Source organism: Hyla sarda, chromosome 11 (assembly GCF_029499605.1).
Source record: "Hyla sarda isolate aHylSar1 chromosome 11, aHylSar1.hap1, whole genome shotgun sequence".
NCBI lineage: Eukaryota > Metazoa > Chordata > Amphibia > Anura > Hylidae > Hyla > Hyla sarda.
Genome location: NC_079199.1, coordinates 18,935,099 through 18,949,291, shown reverse-complemented (window position 1 = coordinate 18,949,291; position 14,193 = coordinate 18,935,099). Strand labels below are relative to the sequence as shown.

At 45.7% G+C, this 14,193-nt stretch overlaps 1 protein-coding gene across 2 annotated transcripts; it reads left to right on the top strand.

Moving 5' to 3' along the window:
- Positions 1-87: 87 nt before the first annotated feature.
- On the top strand, positions 88-12,089 carry DMAC2L (distal membrane arm assembly component 2 like). Of its 2 annotated transcripts, none has more exons than XM_056545749.1 (5): positions 88-233; positions 3,894-4,010; positions 9,571-9,779; positions 10,099-10,270; positions 11,674-12,089. In XM_056545749.1, the coding sequence occupies exons 2-5, from the start codon at positions 3,904-3,906 to the stop codon at positions 11,786-11,788; spliced, it is 603 nt and encodes a 200-aa protein (XP_056401724.1). In that variant the 5' UTR covers positions 88-233; positions 3,894-3,903; the 3' UTR covers positions 11,789-12,089. The 2 variants fall into 2 exon arrangements, with proteins under 2 accessions (XP_056401724.1, XP_056401725.1); XM_056545750.1 differs by having other exon boundaries at positions 183-295.
- Positions 12,090-14,193: the final 2,104 nt, after the last annotated feature.

The window sequence follows — 14,193 nt, the reverse complement described above, 5'->3', positions numbered from 1 at the left end:
ATTAAACAGGAACTTCTCAGCCAATAGGGGACATGTATTCTCAACCAATCACAGTGTTCTAGAGAGATAAACACAGGCTGTAACTCATCCACCAATAGAAATAGACCTGAGAACGTTCTCTGACCAATAGGATGATACCCGGAAGTAAAGCTCGGCAAGAGTGCGCAGTGTGATAAGGGTGAAAGGGCAGGGGGCGTGGCGTTACGCTGTGTACGGGACAGCTCGCGCTGGAGGTGAGGTTGTCATGGTAGTACAGCAGGGGCGGCTGATGGACGCTCTTGTCACATCATCTATGGTATACAGTATTCTCTATACCGTGTCTCGGTCTCTATGGCGTATAGTCTTGTTACATCAGAACATGGTTATTAGCCATTTTGCAGTGCACGTGACCAGTGCAAGAGGAGAATGCAGGGGTTACCCTTAGCAACCAATTAGATGGTTGCTATTATTTTGAGTCCTAAAGTCTGGTTGCTATGGACAACCATGTCACTTTTCCTTTTGCACAGTTCTGTTTAGCGACTACTAGAGATGAGCGAACTTACAGTAAATTCGATTCGTCACGAACTTCCCGGCTCGGCAGTTGATGACTTTTCCTGCGTAAATTAGTTCAGCCTTCAGGTGCTCCGGTGGGCTGGAAAAGGTGGATACATTCCTAGGAAAGAGTCTCCTAGGACTGCATCCACCTTTTCCAGCCCACCGGAGCACCGGAAAGCTGAACTAATTTATGCAGGAAAAGTCATAAACTGCCGAGCCGAGAAGTTTGTGACGAATCGAATTTACTGTAAGTTCGCTCATCCCTAGTCAACAGCGACTACATATAAATAATACAGGTGCAGGTATTGTGATCCCGGGACACTGAGTTACTCTGAGACATTCGCCTGTTTCAGAGAAATCGTTTTAAAGGGGTACTCCGGTGAAAAACAGATTTTTCAAAATCAACTGGTGCCAGAAAGTTAAGTAGATTTGTAAATTACTTCTAATATATATATATATATATATATATATATATATATATATATATTTATATATATATATATATATATATATATATATATATATATATATATATAAATCGTAATTCTTCCAGTACTTATCAGCTGCTGTATACTACAGAGGAAGTTCTTTTCTTTTTGAATTTCTTTTCTGCCTTACCACAGTGCTCTCTGCTGACACCGGTGTCCATGTCAGGAACTGTTCAGAGTAGAAGCAAATCCCCATAGCAAATCTCTCCTGCTCTGGACAGTTCCAGACACGGACAGAGGGGTCAGCAGAGAGCACTGTCCCAAAAACCACCAGAAAGAAACCTTTGTGGAAACCGAGCCTCATTGGTGCTCCATTAGTACAGGCTGCGGAGGCAGATTAGAGACCTCCGTCCGTCCTCTCGGCTGATCAGGACCCTGCGATTTTGTTGCGGTGGTCCCGATCTGCATTTTTATCACTTTTAGATGAACCAATCAACTTTGATCACTGCGTCTAAAGGGTAAATGCCTGTTATCGGCGCAATTGGCGATGTCTGGCATTAGCTGTGGGTCCTGGCTTCTATCATCTCCTGAGCGCACTTTGTAGACCAGGAGCGAGCACGGGGGCATACATGTAGGCCGTGCATCCTTTAGGAGTTACAGATGCTTTTGTTTTTTGTTATTTTTTTTGCAGGATGACTTGTAGTTTTTATTGATATCATTTTGAGGAACATACCACTTTTTTGTCATTTAAAATTTTTATTTATTTATTTTAATTTTTTTGCAAGGCAGGTTTGACAACAGCTTTTAATAGGGCCAAGAGTTTCTCAGATTGTGGCCACCAGAGCCTGATGAGACGGCCAAACATCCACTTCCCCCGGCTCAGGATACCAGTGCGGGGCTTATTCCGCTGCAGATTTTTAGAGCTCGTAGCAAACAGAAAAAAAATCACTAATAGGATAAGATCAACAAGTTTAGGGTCCCCAATATTTTCTTACTTCTGCAAAATATATGGATAACAACCCCAGTGCCTCCTATAAATAAATAGTGAAAGCCCCCCATAGTGACTAGTTAAAGGAGTAGTCCAGTGGTGACCCAGTGGTGAACAACTTATCCCCTATCCTAAGGATAGGGGATAAGTTGCAGATCGCCGGGGGTCCGACCGCTGGGGCCCCCTGCGATCTCCTGTACGGAGCCCCGACAGCCCGCGGGAAGGGGGCGTGTCGACCTCCGCACGAAGCGGCGGCCGACACTCCCCCTCAATACAACTCTATGGCAGAGCCGAAGCGCTGCCTTCGGCAATCTCCGGCTCTGCCATAGAGGTGTATTGAGGGGGCGTGTCGGCCGCCGCTTCGTGCGGGGGTCGACACCCGCTATCTGGCTGGAGAGCCTGGCCCCCGTACAGAGAGATCGCAGGGGGCCCCAGCGGTCGGACCCCCCGCAATCTCAAACTTATCCCCTATCCTTAGGATAGGGGATACGTTTTTCACCACTGGACTACCCCTTTAAGGGTCTGTGATCCTGACTAGTAGAAAAGTGGTCTAGAGCAATGTTCTCCAACCAGGGTGCCTCCAGCTGTTGCAAAACTACGACTCCCAGCATGCCCGGACAGCCAGAGGCTGTCCGGGCATGCTGAGCGTTGTAGTTTTGCAACAGCTGGAGGCACCCTGGTTGGGGAATACTGGTCTAGAGAGTCTCTCACCCTCCATTACAGTGAATGGAGACTGGCAACATCTTTCCCAGTAATGGTTACTGGCCATTAGATGGCGCTGTGGTATCATATGTATGTACCAGGCTATTGGATATGGACAAACCTTTACAATATGCGAGTGATTGGATTTTGAATTTGTTTTAATATAACAAACAGTTCTACACGAAACTATTTTTTTAGTTTTTGACAATTTAGGACCCCTGCTTTCTGCTAGTGAATAGAAACAACCCCGGCTTTCTGCTAGTGAATAGAAACAACCCCGGCTTTCTGCTAGTGAATAGCAACAACCCCGGCATTCTGCTAGTGAATAGAAACAACCCCGGCTTTCTGCTAGTGAATAGAAACAACCTCGGCTTTCTGCTAGTGAATAGAAACAACCTCGGCTTTCTGCTAGTGAATGGAAACAACCCCGGCTTTCTGCTAGTGAATAGAAACAACCTCGGCTTTCTGCTAGTGAATAGAAACAACCCCGGCTTTCTGCTAGTGAATGGAAACAACCCCGGCTTTCTGCTTGTGAATAGAGACAACCCCGGCTTTCTGCTAGTGAATAGAAACAACCCCGGCTTTCTGCTAGTGAATAGAAACAACCCCGGCTTTCTGCTAGTGAATAGAAACAACCCCGGCTTTCTGCTAGTGAATAGAAACAACCCCGGCTTTCTGCTAGTGAATAGAAACAACCCCGGCTTTCTGCTAGTGAATAGAAACAACCCCGGCTTTCTGCTAGTGAATAGAAACAACCCCGGCTTTCTGCTAGTGAATAGAAACAACCCCGGCTTTCTGCTAGTGAATAGAAACAACCCCGGCTTTCTGCAAGTGAATAGAAACAACCCCGGCTTTCTGCTTGTGAATGGAAACAACCCCGGCTTTCTGCTAGTGAATGGAAATGAAATGATAGCTGGAGGATCCACGTTTTCAGCCCTTGGATGTAAAGTACAATATTTTATTCACTGGAAGCAAGCAGAGATTTTGAATGGGGTTTGTGATGGAAACAATTAGTATTACAGAACTTTGTAGAATTTTCATAGGGTTCTTTAGGATCGTCCGTCAGTGTGTGGTAGGTGGGCCGAGCGGTAGTATCACACATGTGGACATAGTGGGGTCCCGTGAGCTAAACCCACACAGATCACTTAGATGACCATTCACAGCTCCCGGTATTTTCCCACTGGCAGTACATGCTGGGAGTTGTTGTCCACGCTTATTGTCTTTTGCTTTGTCTGTTCTAGGTCAATAGCTATGATATTTCTTCAGTTCGCGCGGCCTTATCTCCATATTAAGAAGCAACTTCCGTCTCCTCCTGGGTGCAGACACTTTTGGGGCTGGCTGAATGCCGTATTTAACAGGTAAGCGGCATCAGTCACCATTTTATTACGTCAAAGTGGGTGCAATGTAAAATCAGTTTAGTGGAATTTAAAGGGATATTCCAGGAAAAAAATAAATAAATATAAATATATATAAATAATCAACTGGCTCCAGAAAATTAAACAGATTTGTAAATTACTTCTATTAAAAAATCTTAATCCTTCCAATAATTATCAGCTGCTGAAGTTGAGTTGTTCTTTTCTGTCTGGCAACACTGCTCTCTGCTGACATCTCTGCTTGTCTCGGGAACTGCACAGAGTAGAAGAGGTTTGCTATGGGGATTTGCTTCTACTCTGGACAGTTCCCGAGACACGTGTCATCAGACAGAAAAGAACAACTCAACTTCAGCAGCTCATAAATACTGAAAGGATTAAGAATTTTTTTAATAGAAGTAATTTACAAATCTGTTTAACTTTCTGGAGCCAGTTGATACATAAAAATTAAAATAAACTGGAAGGAGAGCAGATTTCATGTTCTGTATATTCTAATGGTCCCAAAACTGTGGATTTGTTTCAAAACTACAACTCTCAGCATGCCCGGACAGCCATCGGCTGTCCGGGCATGCTGGGAGTTGTAGTTTTGCTACAGCTGAATGTCCACAGTTTGGAGACTACTGTTCTATTCTTTTATGCTCACTGTCGCCCCCTGTTGAATAATGCAAATTTGCCCCTCCCCAACCTCTATTGATTGCTCAAATTAAAAACTCTTCTGGGGGCATTTAAAAAAATTATTATTATTAAATTTTTTTGGGTTGAGAAACTTTTTTGTAGCCTGTTTCTTGCAGCAAGAAGGGAGAGAAGTGCTTTGTTGAGTGCTTCTTCCCACTTGTTCTCATGATCCGCAGGGGTCTCAGCACCCAGGACAGGCCATCAATATTAGATTGGTGGAGGTCTGACTCCTGGCACTCCTGCCGATCAGCTGTTTGAAGGGGCTGCAGGGGTAAAATAATCAAATCTTTACAACCACTTTAGCTTATGTGCAATTAAAGGAAAGCTCCGCGTAAAACTTGGACATTGTAATATGCCCAGTGCAGGGCCTGAGGGGGGAGGGGAGGCCCTGCTCTTGGCATATCACAGCATTGTAATATTTGGGGTATTTCTTTATATCGGCTAAGGGTACAAACACATTACATTCCTGCCCCATTAAACGTATCCGTCGGCATCCTGACGAAAAAAGGGATGCAGGCGCATGCTGTTAATGGGAGCAGCGCACCCCATTCACTTCTGTGGTCTAGTGACACTTTGGGATGTACAGGTGAAACTCGAAATATTAGAATATTGTGCAAAAGTGGAAAACTTTTTTTTTTTTAACTCAACTGGAGCCAGAAAGTTAAACAGATTTGTAAATGACTTCTATTAAAAAATCTTTTCCCTTCCAGTACTTTTTAGCAGGTGTATGCTACAGAGGAAATTCTTTTCTTTTTGAATTTCCTTTCTGTCTCACCACAGTGCTCTCTGCTGACACCTCTGTCCGTGTCAGGAACTGTCCAGAGCAGGAGACAATCCCCATTGCAAACCTATGCTGCTCTGGACAGTTCCTGACACGGACAGAGGTGTCAGCAGAGAGCACTGTGGTCAGACAGAAAGGAAATTCAAAAAGAAAAGAATTTCCTCTGTAGCATACAGCTGCTAAAAAGTACCGGAAGGGTAAAGATTTTTTTAATAGAAGTCATTTACAAATCTGTCTAAGTACACTACAAATAGGTGTTGAATACTGGCGCGTATGGGATTACTGACAGCTGCTGTGACACACACTAGTGGTTCCCTGCTATGCCACTGTTTGTGGTGTCAGTGCTAATTGTGTCGATGATGGTATAGTTTTAGATGTCCTGCGGTACAGAGACAAAGTCTGTACCGCAGGACATCTATAACTATACCATCATCGCACTGACACCACAAACACATTTTATTTTCACGTTTTCATTTACAAATCTGTTTCACTTTCTGGCACTAGTTGATTTAAATAAAAAATAAAAAAAATGTTTTCCACTGGATTACCCCTTTAATGCAATTTAAAAGGAAAGGAAGAATAAAGTGCTTCAGAATATCCTGGTAGACGGATGCATTGACTAAAAGGGGTATTCCAGGAAAAAACTTTTTTTCATATATATCAACTGGCTCAAGAAAGTTAAACAGATTTGTAAATTACTTCTATTAAAAAAATCTTAATCCTTTCAGTACTTATGAGCTGCTAAAGTTGAGTTGTTCTTTTCTGTCTAAGTGCTCTCTGATGACACGTTTCTCTGGAACTGCCCAGTTTAGAAGCAAATCCCCATAGCAAACCTCTTCTACTCTGTGCAGTTCCCGAGACAAGCAGAGATGTCAGCAGAGAGCACTGTTGCCAGACAGAAAAGAACAACTCAACTTCAGCAGCTAATAATTATTGGAAGGATTAAGATTTTTTTTATATAAGTAATTTACAAATCTGTTAAACTTTCTGGAGCCAGTTGAGATATATAATAAAAGTGTTTTTCTGGAATACCCCTTTAATGAAGCACAGTGACCAACACCAGCAGATGACATGGCTCCCCAAATCATAGTAATTGGGGGGGGGGGGCGCTTTGGGGTTTTCATGAGCTGTAACCATAATCATCACAATTATGACAAATCACGTCTTGACCTATCTTGCTTTGCATGTAATGAGTCATATAAAAGTTTCACCTTTTTAAGTTGCATTACTGAAATAAATGAACTTTGCAGGATATTCTAAATTTTGAGTTTCACTTGTATGTGCTATTTTAAAGGGGTACTCCAGCCCTAAGACATCTTATCATCTATCCAAAGGATAGGGAATAAGATGTCTGATCACGGGGGTCCCGCCGCTGGGGACCCCCGCAATCTAGCATGCAGCACCCACCTGTGAGCACTGCAGGAAGCGCTGGAGGCTCCAAGTCTTATGCCTCCCAACCACGGGGACTGAGTATCGTGATGTCACCACTCAGCCCCGCCCCCTCAATGCAAGTCTATGGGAGGGGGCGTGACAGCCGTAGACTTGCATTGGGGGGGCGGGGCATGATGTCACACGGGGGCGGAGTCGTGACATCATGATACACCGTCCCCATGGTCGGGAGGCATAAGACTTGGAGCCTCCAGCGCTTCCTGCAGTGCTCACAGATGGGTACTGCATGCTAGATTGCGGGGGTCCCCAGCGGCAGGACCCCTGCGATCAGACATCCCCTATCCTTTGGACAGGGGATAAGATGTCTTAGGGCCAGAGTACCCCTTTAAGTGGACTCATGACGGGGGCCGTTATGCTCTTGAATAGCGATTGTATCCGAACAGGTGTCACTAGAGGTGAATGTAGTTGCTGCTCCCGTTAACAGTATATGTCGGTATCCCGTTTTCAGCAGGATACCGACAGATGCGGTTAACGGGGGCAGAAACGTAGTGCATTCGTACCCTAAATGGCACAATCTTCCTGCCAGTACAGTGACCCCCCCCCCCCCCGACCTACAATGGCCCCGACATACAATAATTTCAACATACGATGGCCCTAACATACGATCATTTCACCATATGATGGTCTCTCAGAGGCCATCGCATGTTGAAGGCAGCATCAACATACGATGCTTTTGTATGTCGGGGCCATCGCATAAACGGCTATCCGGCAGTGCAGACTGCTTCAGCTACCACCGGATAGCTGTTTACGGTGCCCCGTGTGGTCCGCTGACGATCACACAGAGACCTTGCTGGAGCGTCGGGGACACCCCGGGGACGCGGCGACAGCGATGAATGACGACATCCCGGGCAGCGGTGACGAGCGGTGACTGGTCTGGAGCGGCGGGGACAGGTAAGTACAAGTTCCTCTAACAGTGGTCTACAACCTGCGGACCTCCAGATGTTGCAAAACTACAACACCCAGCATGCCCGGACAGCCAACGGGCGGAGTGGAGCGGAGTGCGTAGCGACGTGATGACGGCGACGGAGAGCGCAGATGCCTGGGAAGCAGAGGCCTTGCCGGAGCGTCGGGGACACCTTGGGGACGCGGCGGCAGCGATGGACAGTGACATTCCGGGCAGCGGTGACGAGTGGGGACAGGTGAGTACAACTTCCTCTAACAGTGGTCTACAACCTGCGGACCTCCAGATGTTGCAAAACTACAACACCCAGCATGCCCGGACAGCCAACGGCTGTCCGGGCATGCTGGGTGTTGTAGTTTTGCAACATATGGAGGTCCGCAGGTTGTAGACCACTGTCCTATACATTACATTGCACAGATCCCTCAACATGCGATGGTTTCAACATACAATGGTCCATTTGGAACGGATTACCATCGTATGTTGAGGACCACTGTACTATACATTTAGAAGAAAAGTCCACTGTGTAATCTGAAGAGCTGGTAAATTCTTATAAGAGGGAAGGATTAGAAGCAGGCACCACTCCTTCACTCCAGGCTTTTGTTTGTTCCCGCTGAAGCATGGAGGCAGATGGCAGCTTTGTCGTCACTGTAATAATCTCGAGACCTAGATGAGTCGAGTGATAAACCCTCAGTAAGCGGTCGCAGCTCCATGCCCGTCCTCCATACATGATATGATACAATACCGTTATTGTGGCAGCGGCTCACGCTTGGGTCACGCCTGCCATCTTTTATCTGGAGTCACTCAGCTCTGGAGACAGCTGTACCTGGTCCGTTTCTTCAGAGCAATAAGACACCGGGGGCCTCTTATCTGGAGCGCACAGGTAATCAAATCTGAGTCTTATTCAGACTTTGTCTATAATCACTAAACTTAATCCGGGATACAGAGCAACGGCGCAGAAACACAGTTACAGCTGAGAGCACAATGGTAATTAGGAATATAGGAGATTAAAGCCAATCCATGGGCGTGTATCCCCCCACAGCGCCAAGTCCTGCCGCACCCTATAGCACACAGCAGCTGTCTGCTGAACGCTCATATGACGGACCGTTCTTCCCGCTATCTCTAGTTGGCTATACGCAGGCATAGATTTGTGCTATTATGTATGCCAATCTGTGGCATAAGTTATGGCAAATCTGTCCTTAAAGGGGTGCTCTGCTGCTCAGTGTTTGGAACAAATTCTTCCGAACGCTGGAGCCGGCGCCGGGAGCTTGTGACGTCATAGCACCGCCCCCTCAATGCAAGTCTATGGGAGGGGGCGTGACGGCCGTCACGCCCCCTCCCATAGACTTGCATTGAGAGGGTGGGGTGTGACGTCATGAGGGGGGAAGGGCTATGACGTCACATGCTCCCGGCTCCAGCGTTCGGAACAGTTTATTCCAAGCGCTGAGCTCCGGAGTTCCCCTTTTAAGATAGGGGATTAGTTTTTCAATCCTGGACTATCCCCTTTAAGTCTCGTCCACTTTGTCCGTCACACCCCTTCTTATTGACTTGCATTGAGGGGGACGTGACCATGACGTAATGAGGGGCGTGGCTGACCCACGCAGTGCGAAAAACGGCATTCAAAGCATTTACTTCCAAACGCTGGCCAGTGGAGTACCCCTTTAAAGTTATTAGGAGAGATCTGTGAGCTAGCCAGGTAGGTTGCTTGGTCACAGAGGACCCTCATGCTTTTCCTTCTCTTACAGGGTCGATTATGAGCGCATAAAAGAGGCCGGACCGGACCGCGCTGCATCAGAATGGCTTTTGCGTTGTGGCGCTAAAGTACGTTATAAAGGATTTGACAAGTGGCAGAACGATTATAATGGACTCCCAACCGGGACTCGGGAACAATACAAGATTCAGGGCATAGATGCCACAGAGTCCTGCATCATGTACAGAGGGTTTGACTACTTAGGTGAGGACGGCCATTTTATTATTCTCACAAATCATCGGCTATTGGGTTTACATGAGTACATTTCTTCGTCGTAGTTGTCTTGCGTAGTCCTACGAGGAGATACATGTGGATAGGGACTGACTGTTTTAGACACCATATGACCTCCTGCTGTAAATTTAACCCTTTGTTTTGTCACCCAGCCATAGAATGTGTATGAGCTGCAAAAACTTCTCTCCCAAAACCCCCCCCCCTCCCCGTCCTGTCAGACTCTGCCTTGACCTAAAGTTCTGTACTGCAGGAGTTTTTAGACTCATCAGCTTTTGGTCTTTGTTCTTTTCAGATGGTCTGGAGCATGTTGAGGAGATAAAACTATGCAAGTGTATGTACATCGAGGACGCCTGTCTGGAGAGGCTGAGTAAGGTAGAGAACCTACAGAAGAGCCTGAAGAGCCTGGATATCATCACCTGTGGCAATGTGAGCGACAAAGGGGTCATATCACTGAACACCTTGAGGTGGGTCACCGGCACGACGGGTGTCAGGATTTACCATGTGTTTTTAGTAGTAAATGTCGTTTTATACACCGATAGACCGATCAGCCATAACATTAAAAGCACTGATAGGTGCAGAATGTGGATTATGTAGTGACTGGAGCAGGAAAAATGGGCAAATGTTGGTATGTGAGCAACTCTGACTGGGGTGAAATTGTGACGTCGACACGACGGGGGTCAGAGCATCTCCGTAATGGCCGGTCTGTTCCCAGAATGTTGTGGTTTGTACCTACTTAAAGTGCTTCAAGGAAGGACAACTGTGGACAGGATCATGGATGCCCAAGGTGTTTTGTTATTGATGTGTGGGGAAAGTGTACCTGTCATCAACAAAAACTTTTTATATAATGTAAATAATACTATTATATGTATATTTGTAATATACATTGGTTAAAAATTGTGTATATTTATGTCCCTGCAGCTATTGTCTGTGTCTCTATGAGGAGTCCAAATACAGGAAGTGAGGGCAGGACAAGCAGAGATCTGTGCAGACTCCTGGCTTGTCAATCATCCTGATGTATGAGCCAAGAGCATGTTATAGAGCAGTGGTTCCCAACCTTTTTCGGCTCTGATGACCCCTCTGGAAATTTTTAATTATTTTTTTTTTAGCGAGCAAAGAGGAAAAAAGGAGGGGGGAGGGTTAAACAGCCGCAAAGCACAACATCAATTTATCTGTGGGTATGTAGATTACAGTGCTGCTTTATACAGCAACTCACAAGTGACATCTCCTAAAATCAGCGTCGTTCCCTTCTCTTCTCCGGGTCATCATAACGATTTCTTCCAGCCACAATTCTTCACCGTTAAACCTGCTAAACAAACCTATTAGGCTCCACACTTTTCCTGCCTCAGCATCCAGAGTCCCCTTTTACAAAAGTGGAATACAGGGGCATATAGGTGTAAAGGGGTAACAGAGGGGTGTAGAATAGTGTACATGGGTGACAGAGGAGTGTAGAGGGGTGTACATGGGTGACAGGGGCGTAGTGGTGACAGAGGAGTGTACATGGGTAAAGGGTGTTGGGGGTGTAGAAAAGTGTACATGGGTGACAGGGAGGCATAGGGGGTGACGGGTGTACATGGGTAACAGGGGTGTTGGGGTTTAGAAGAGTGTATATGGGGGACAGGGAGGTTTTAGGGGGTGACAGAGGGGTGTACATGGGTAACGGGTGTTGGGAGGTGTAGAGGAGTGTACATGGGTGACAGATGGGTGTAGAAGAGTGCACGTAGATGCAATGTGCACGCAGGCTTAGAGTTTCAGCTGACTTTGTGTACAGAGGCCTTTTGCACTTGACATATTAAGGATGTTTTCTGCAGAGATTTTATTAGTGTTTTGTATGTTCTTTCAATGTAGTAACATAATCTCTGATTTCCAGTAATTTGCAGCACCTATTTCTGAGCGATCTACCAGCGATCAAGCAAAGAGAGAAGACAGTGGAACTCCTCCAGAAAGCCATCCCTTCACTGCACATCAAACTGGATCTGGATTAAGAGTCTTATATTTATTTTTGCTTTTTCTGTTGCCAATGCTTTGCACTTTGAACATTTTCCGTCAAAAGATTTCATGTAGGGCGCCTTTTCTGATTATACAGATATTTGCAGAAACCGCATTATACCAGATTATAAAGCCCCATTAAGTTTTGTATATAGGTCAATTCTAGGATCGCATCATTACGATTTTCAGGACAGGCAGATACATCGGTGAATAGTGGCTATTGGATGGAAAATGTTGACTAGGGATGAGCGAACTTACAGTAAATTCGATTCGTCACAAACTTCTCGGCTCGGCAGTTGATGACTTATCCTGCATAAAGTAGTTCAGCTTTCCGGTGCTCCGGTGGGCTGGAAAAGGTGGATACAGTCCTAGGAGACTCTTTCTTAGGAATGTATCCACCGTTTCCAGCCCACCGGAGCACCTGAAGGCTGAACTAATTTATGCAGGATAAGTCATCAACTGCCGAGCCGAGAAGTTTGTGACGAATCGAATTTACTGTAAGTTCGCTCATCTCTAATGCTGACCTGTGAGCCCATTACTAAGTCAATACAAAAATAAATGCATTAGTGATGGGCCTACAGGATGAACACAGAACACTATATTCAAATATAACCTTTAAAATGCAATGCTTGTCATAACTTATAAATAAAAAGGTTCCATTAAATACTTCTTTCCTGTACAGTGACACTTTTGGCAACCAAATATTGAGTGAGCAGTACTGTTTTTTTTTTTTGTGATGGTCGTAACCTTATAAGAGGGCAATACCTCTTCATACAACACATAAGACATCCCCCAAAAAACCTCCCTCTGAATAGTACATCGACACTTCTTGTTTTCTACTAGAAGACAACACGTTGCCTGCAGACTGATGCCCTGGAGATCTTCTCTGTACAGAACTACAGATCCTGAGCGTCTCCCTGCAGCACTGCTATTGCCTGGGGTGCAGCCCACATAGGAGATAGCATTGTACAAAAGATCCTCATTAATTCTGATCTAACGTACATCTGGATGTTGTTTGTGCTGATGTGATACCGTATGTTTTTAGGAAATAAAACCCCACTTTTGCACCAGTATTTTTAATAGTTTTGGTTGAAAAACACTGTAGCCAGATGTTAGCTGGAAGTCAATACGACAATATAAAATGCTCTAAATGTTTTTGTGCTGTTTTCTTAATAAAAAATAAATATATTTATTAACCCCCCGACATACGATCATTTCAACATACAATGGCCTCTCAGAGGCCATCGCATGTTGAAGGCAGCATCAACATATGTTTTTTTTTTTACGTCGGGGCCATCGCATAAACGGCTATCCGGCAGCGCTGACTGCTTCAGCTGCCACCGGATAGCCGTTTACGGTGCCCCGTGTGGTCCGCTGACGAGCACTTACCTGTCCTCGGGGCTCCGGCGCGTCCTCTTCGGGATCCTCTGCATACTCGGCGCTCTCAATCGTCGTCCTCACTTCGCTGTGCATGCCGTCCCATCATCCAATAGGAGCGGCGTGCGTAGTGACGTGATGGCGGCGACGGAGAGCGAGGATGCTGCGGAAGCAGAGGCCTTGCCGGTGCGTCGGGGACACGGCGATAGTGATGGGGGGCGAGATCAAGGGCAGCAGTGACGGTCCGGAGCGGCGGGGACATGTGAGTATAACCTCCAATACCAGTGGTCTTCAACCTGCGGACCTCCAGATGTTGCAAAACTACAACTCCCAGCACGGCTGTCCGGGCATGCTGGGTGTTGTAGTTTTGCAACATCTAGAGGTCCACAGGTTGTAGACCACTGTCCTATACTTTACGAACGGATTACCATTGCATGGGGTGTGTGTGTGTGTGTGTGTGTGTGTGTGTGTCTGTCTGTCTGTCTTCTGATGAGAGAACACCCCCTTAGGCTGTGTTCAGATGGCAGAATTTCCATGCTGAAATTTACTGCACATTCATTTCAATGGGATTCTGCTGTCCCATTCACACCGGAATTTCCGCGGTGGGCATTCCCATGTAGAAATTCCGCTTTATGCTAAAATAAAAAGACCAGTCTTTTCATTTGGCAGAATCTTATCAAAGAGCACCGATAAACACAAAACTAACCTTACTGACTAGAGTACGGTAAGTGTGCACAAAAAAAATCATCACCACCGACAAGAAACCTATAAGTGCGCACACACCAAATTGGGATAATATAAACAATCTTTATTGAGTTATACAAAATACATAAAAACCATGAGATGGATAGAATCAAATTTAGCACCAGAATACAAACAAACAGACAGGTAGGTGGAACGACTGGAGATACTAGGAAGAAATATGACAAATAGACTAAAAGCAAAAGAATATCGCCATAAAGGCATAAAATAAAGTGCAACATAGGTCCAATGTACAAATGCCAATACAGGCAAAGCGAGGAGA

What these genes read in the sequence shown, in the direction of transcription:
- DMAC2L (XM_056545749.1), top strand. Translation starts at nt 3,904, where the DNA reads ATGATATTTCTTCAGTTCGCGCGGCCTTATCTCCATATTAAGAAGCAA. An exon ending in CTGAATGCCGTATTTAACAG is followed by an intron (nt 4,011 to 9,570) that starts GTAAGCGGCATC and finishes CTTCTCTTACAG; the next exon opens with GGTCGATTATGAGCGCATAA. An exon ending in ATATCACTGAACACCTTGAG is followed by an intron (nt 10,271 to 11,673) that starts GTGGGTCACCGG and finishes TCTGATTTCCAG; the next exon opens with TAATTTGCAGCACCTATTTC.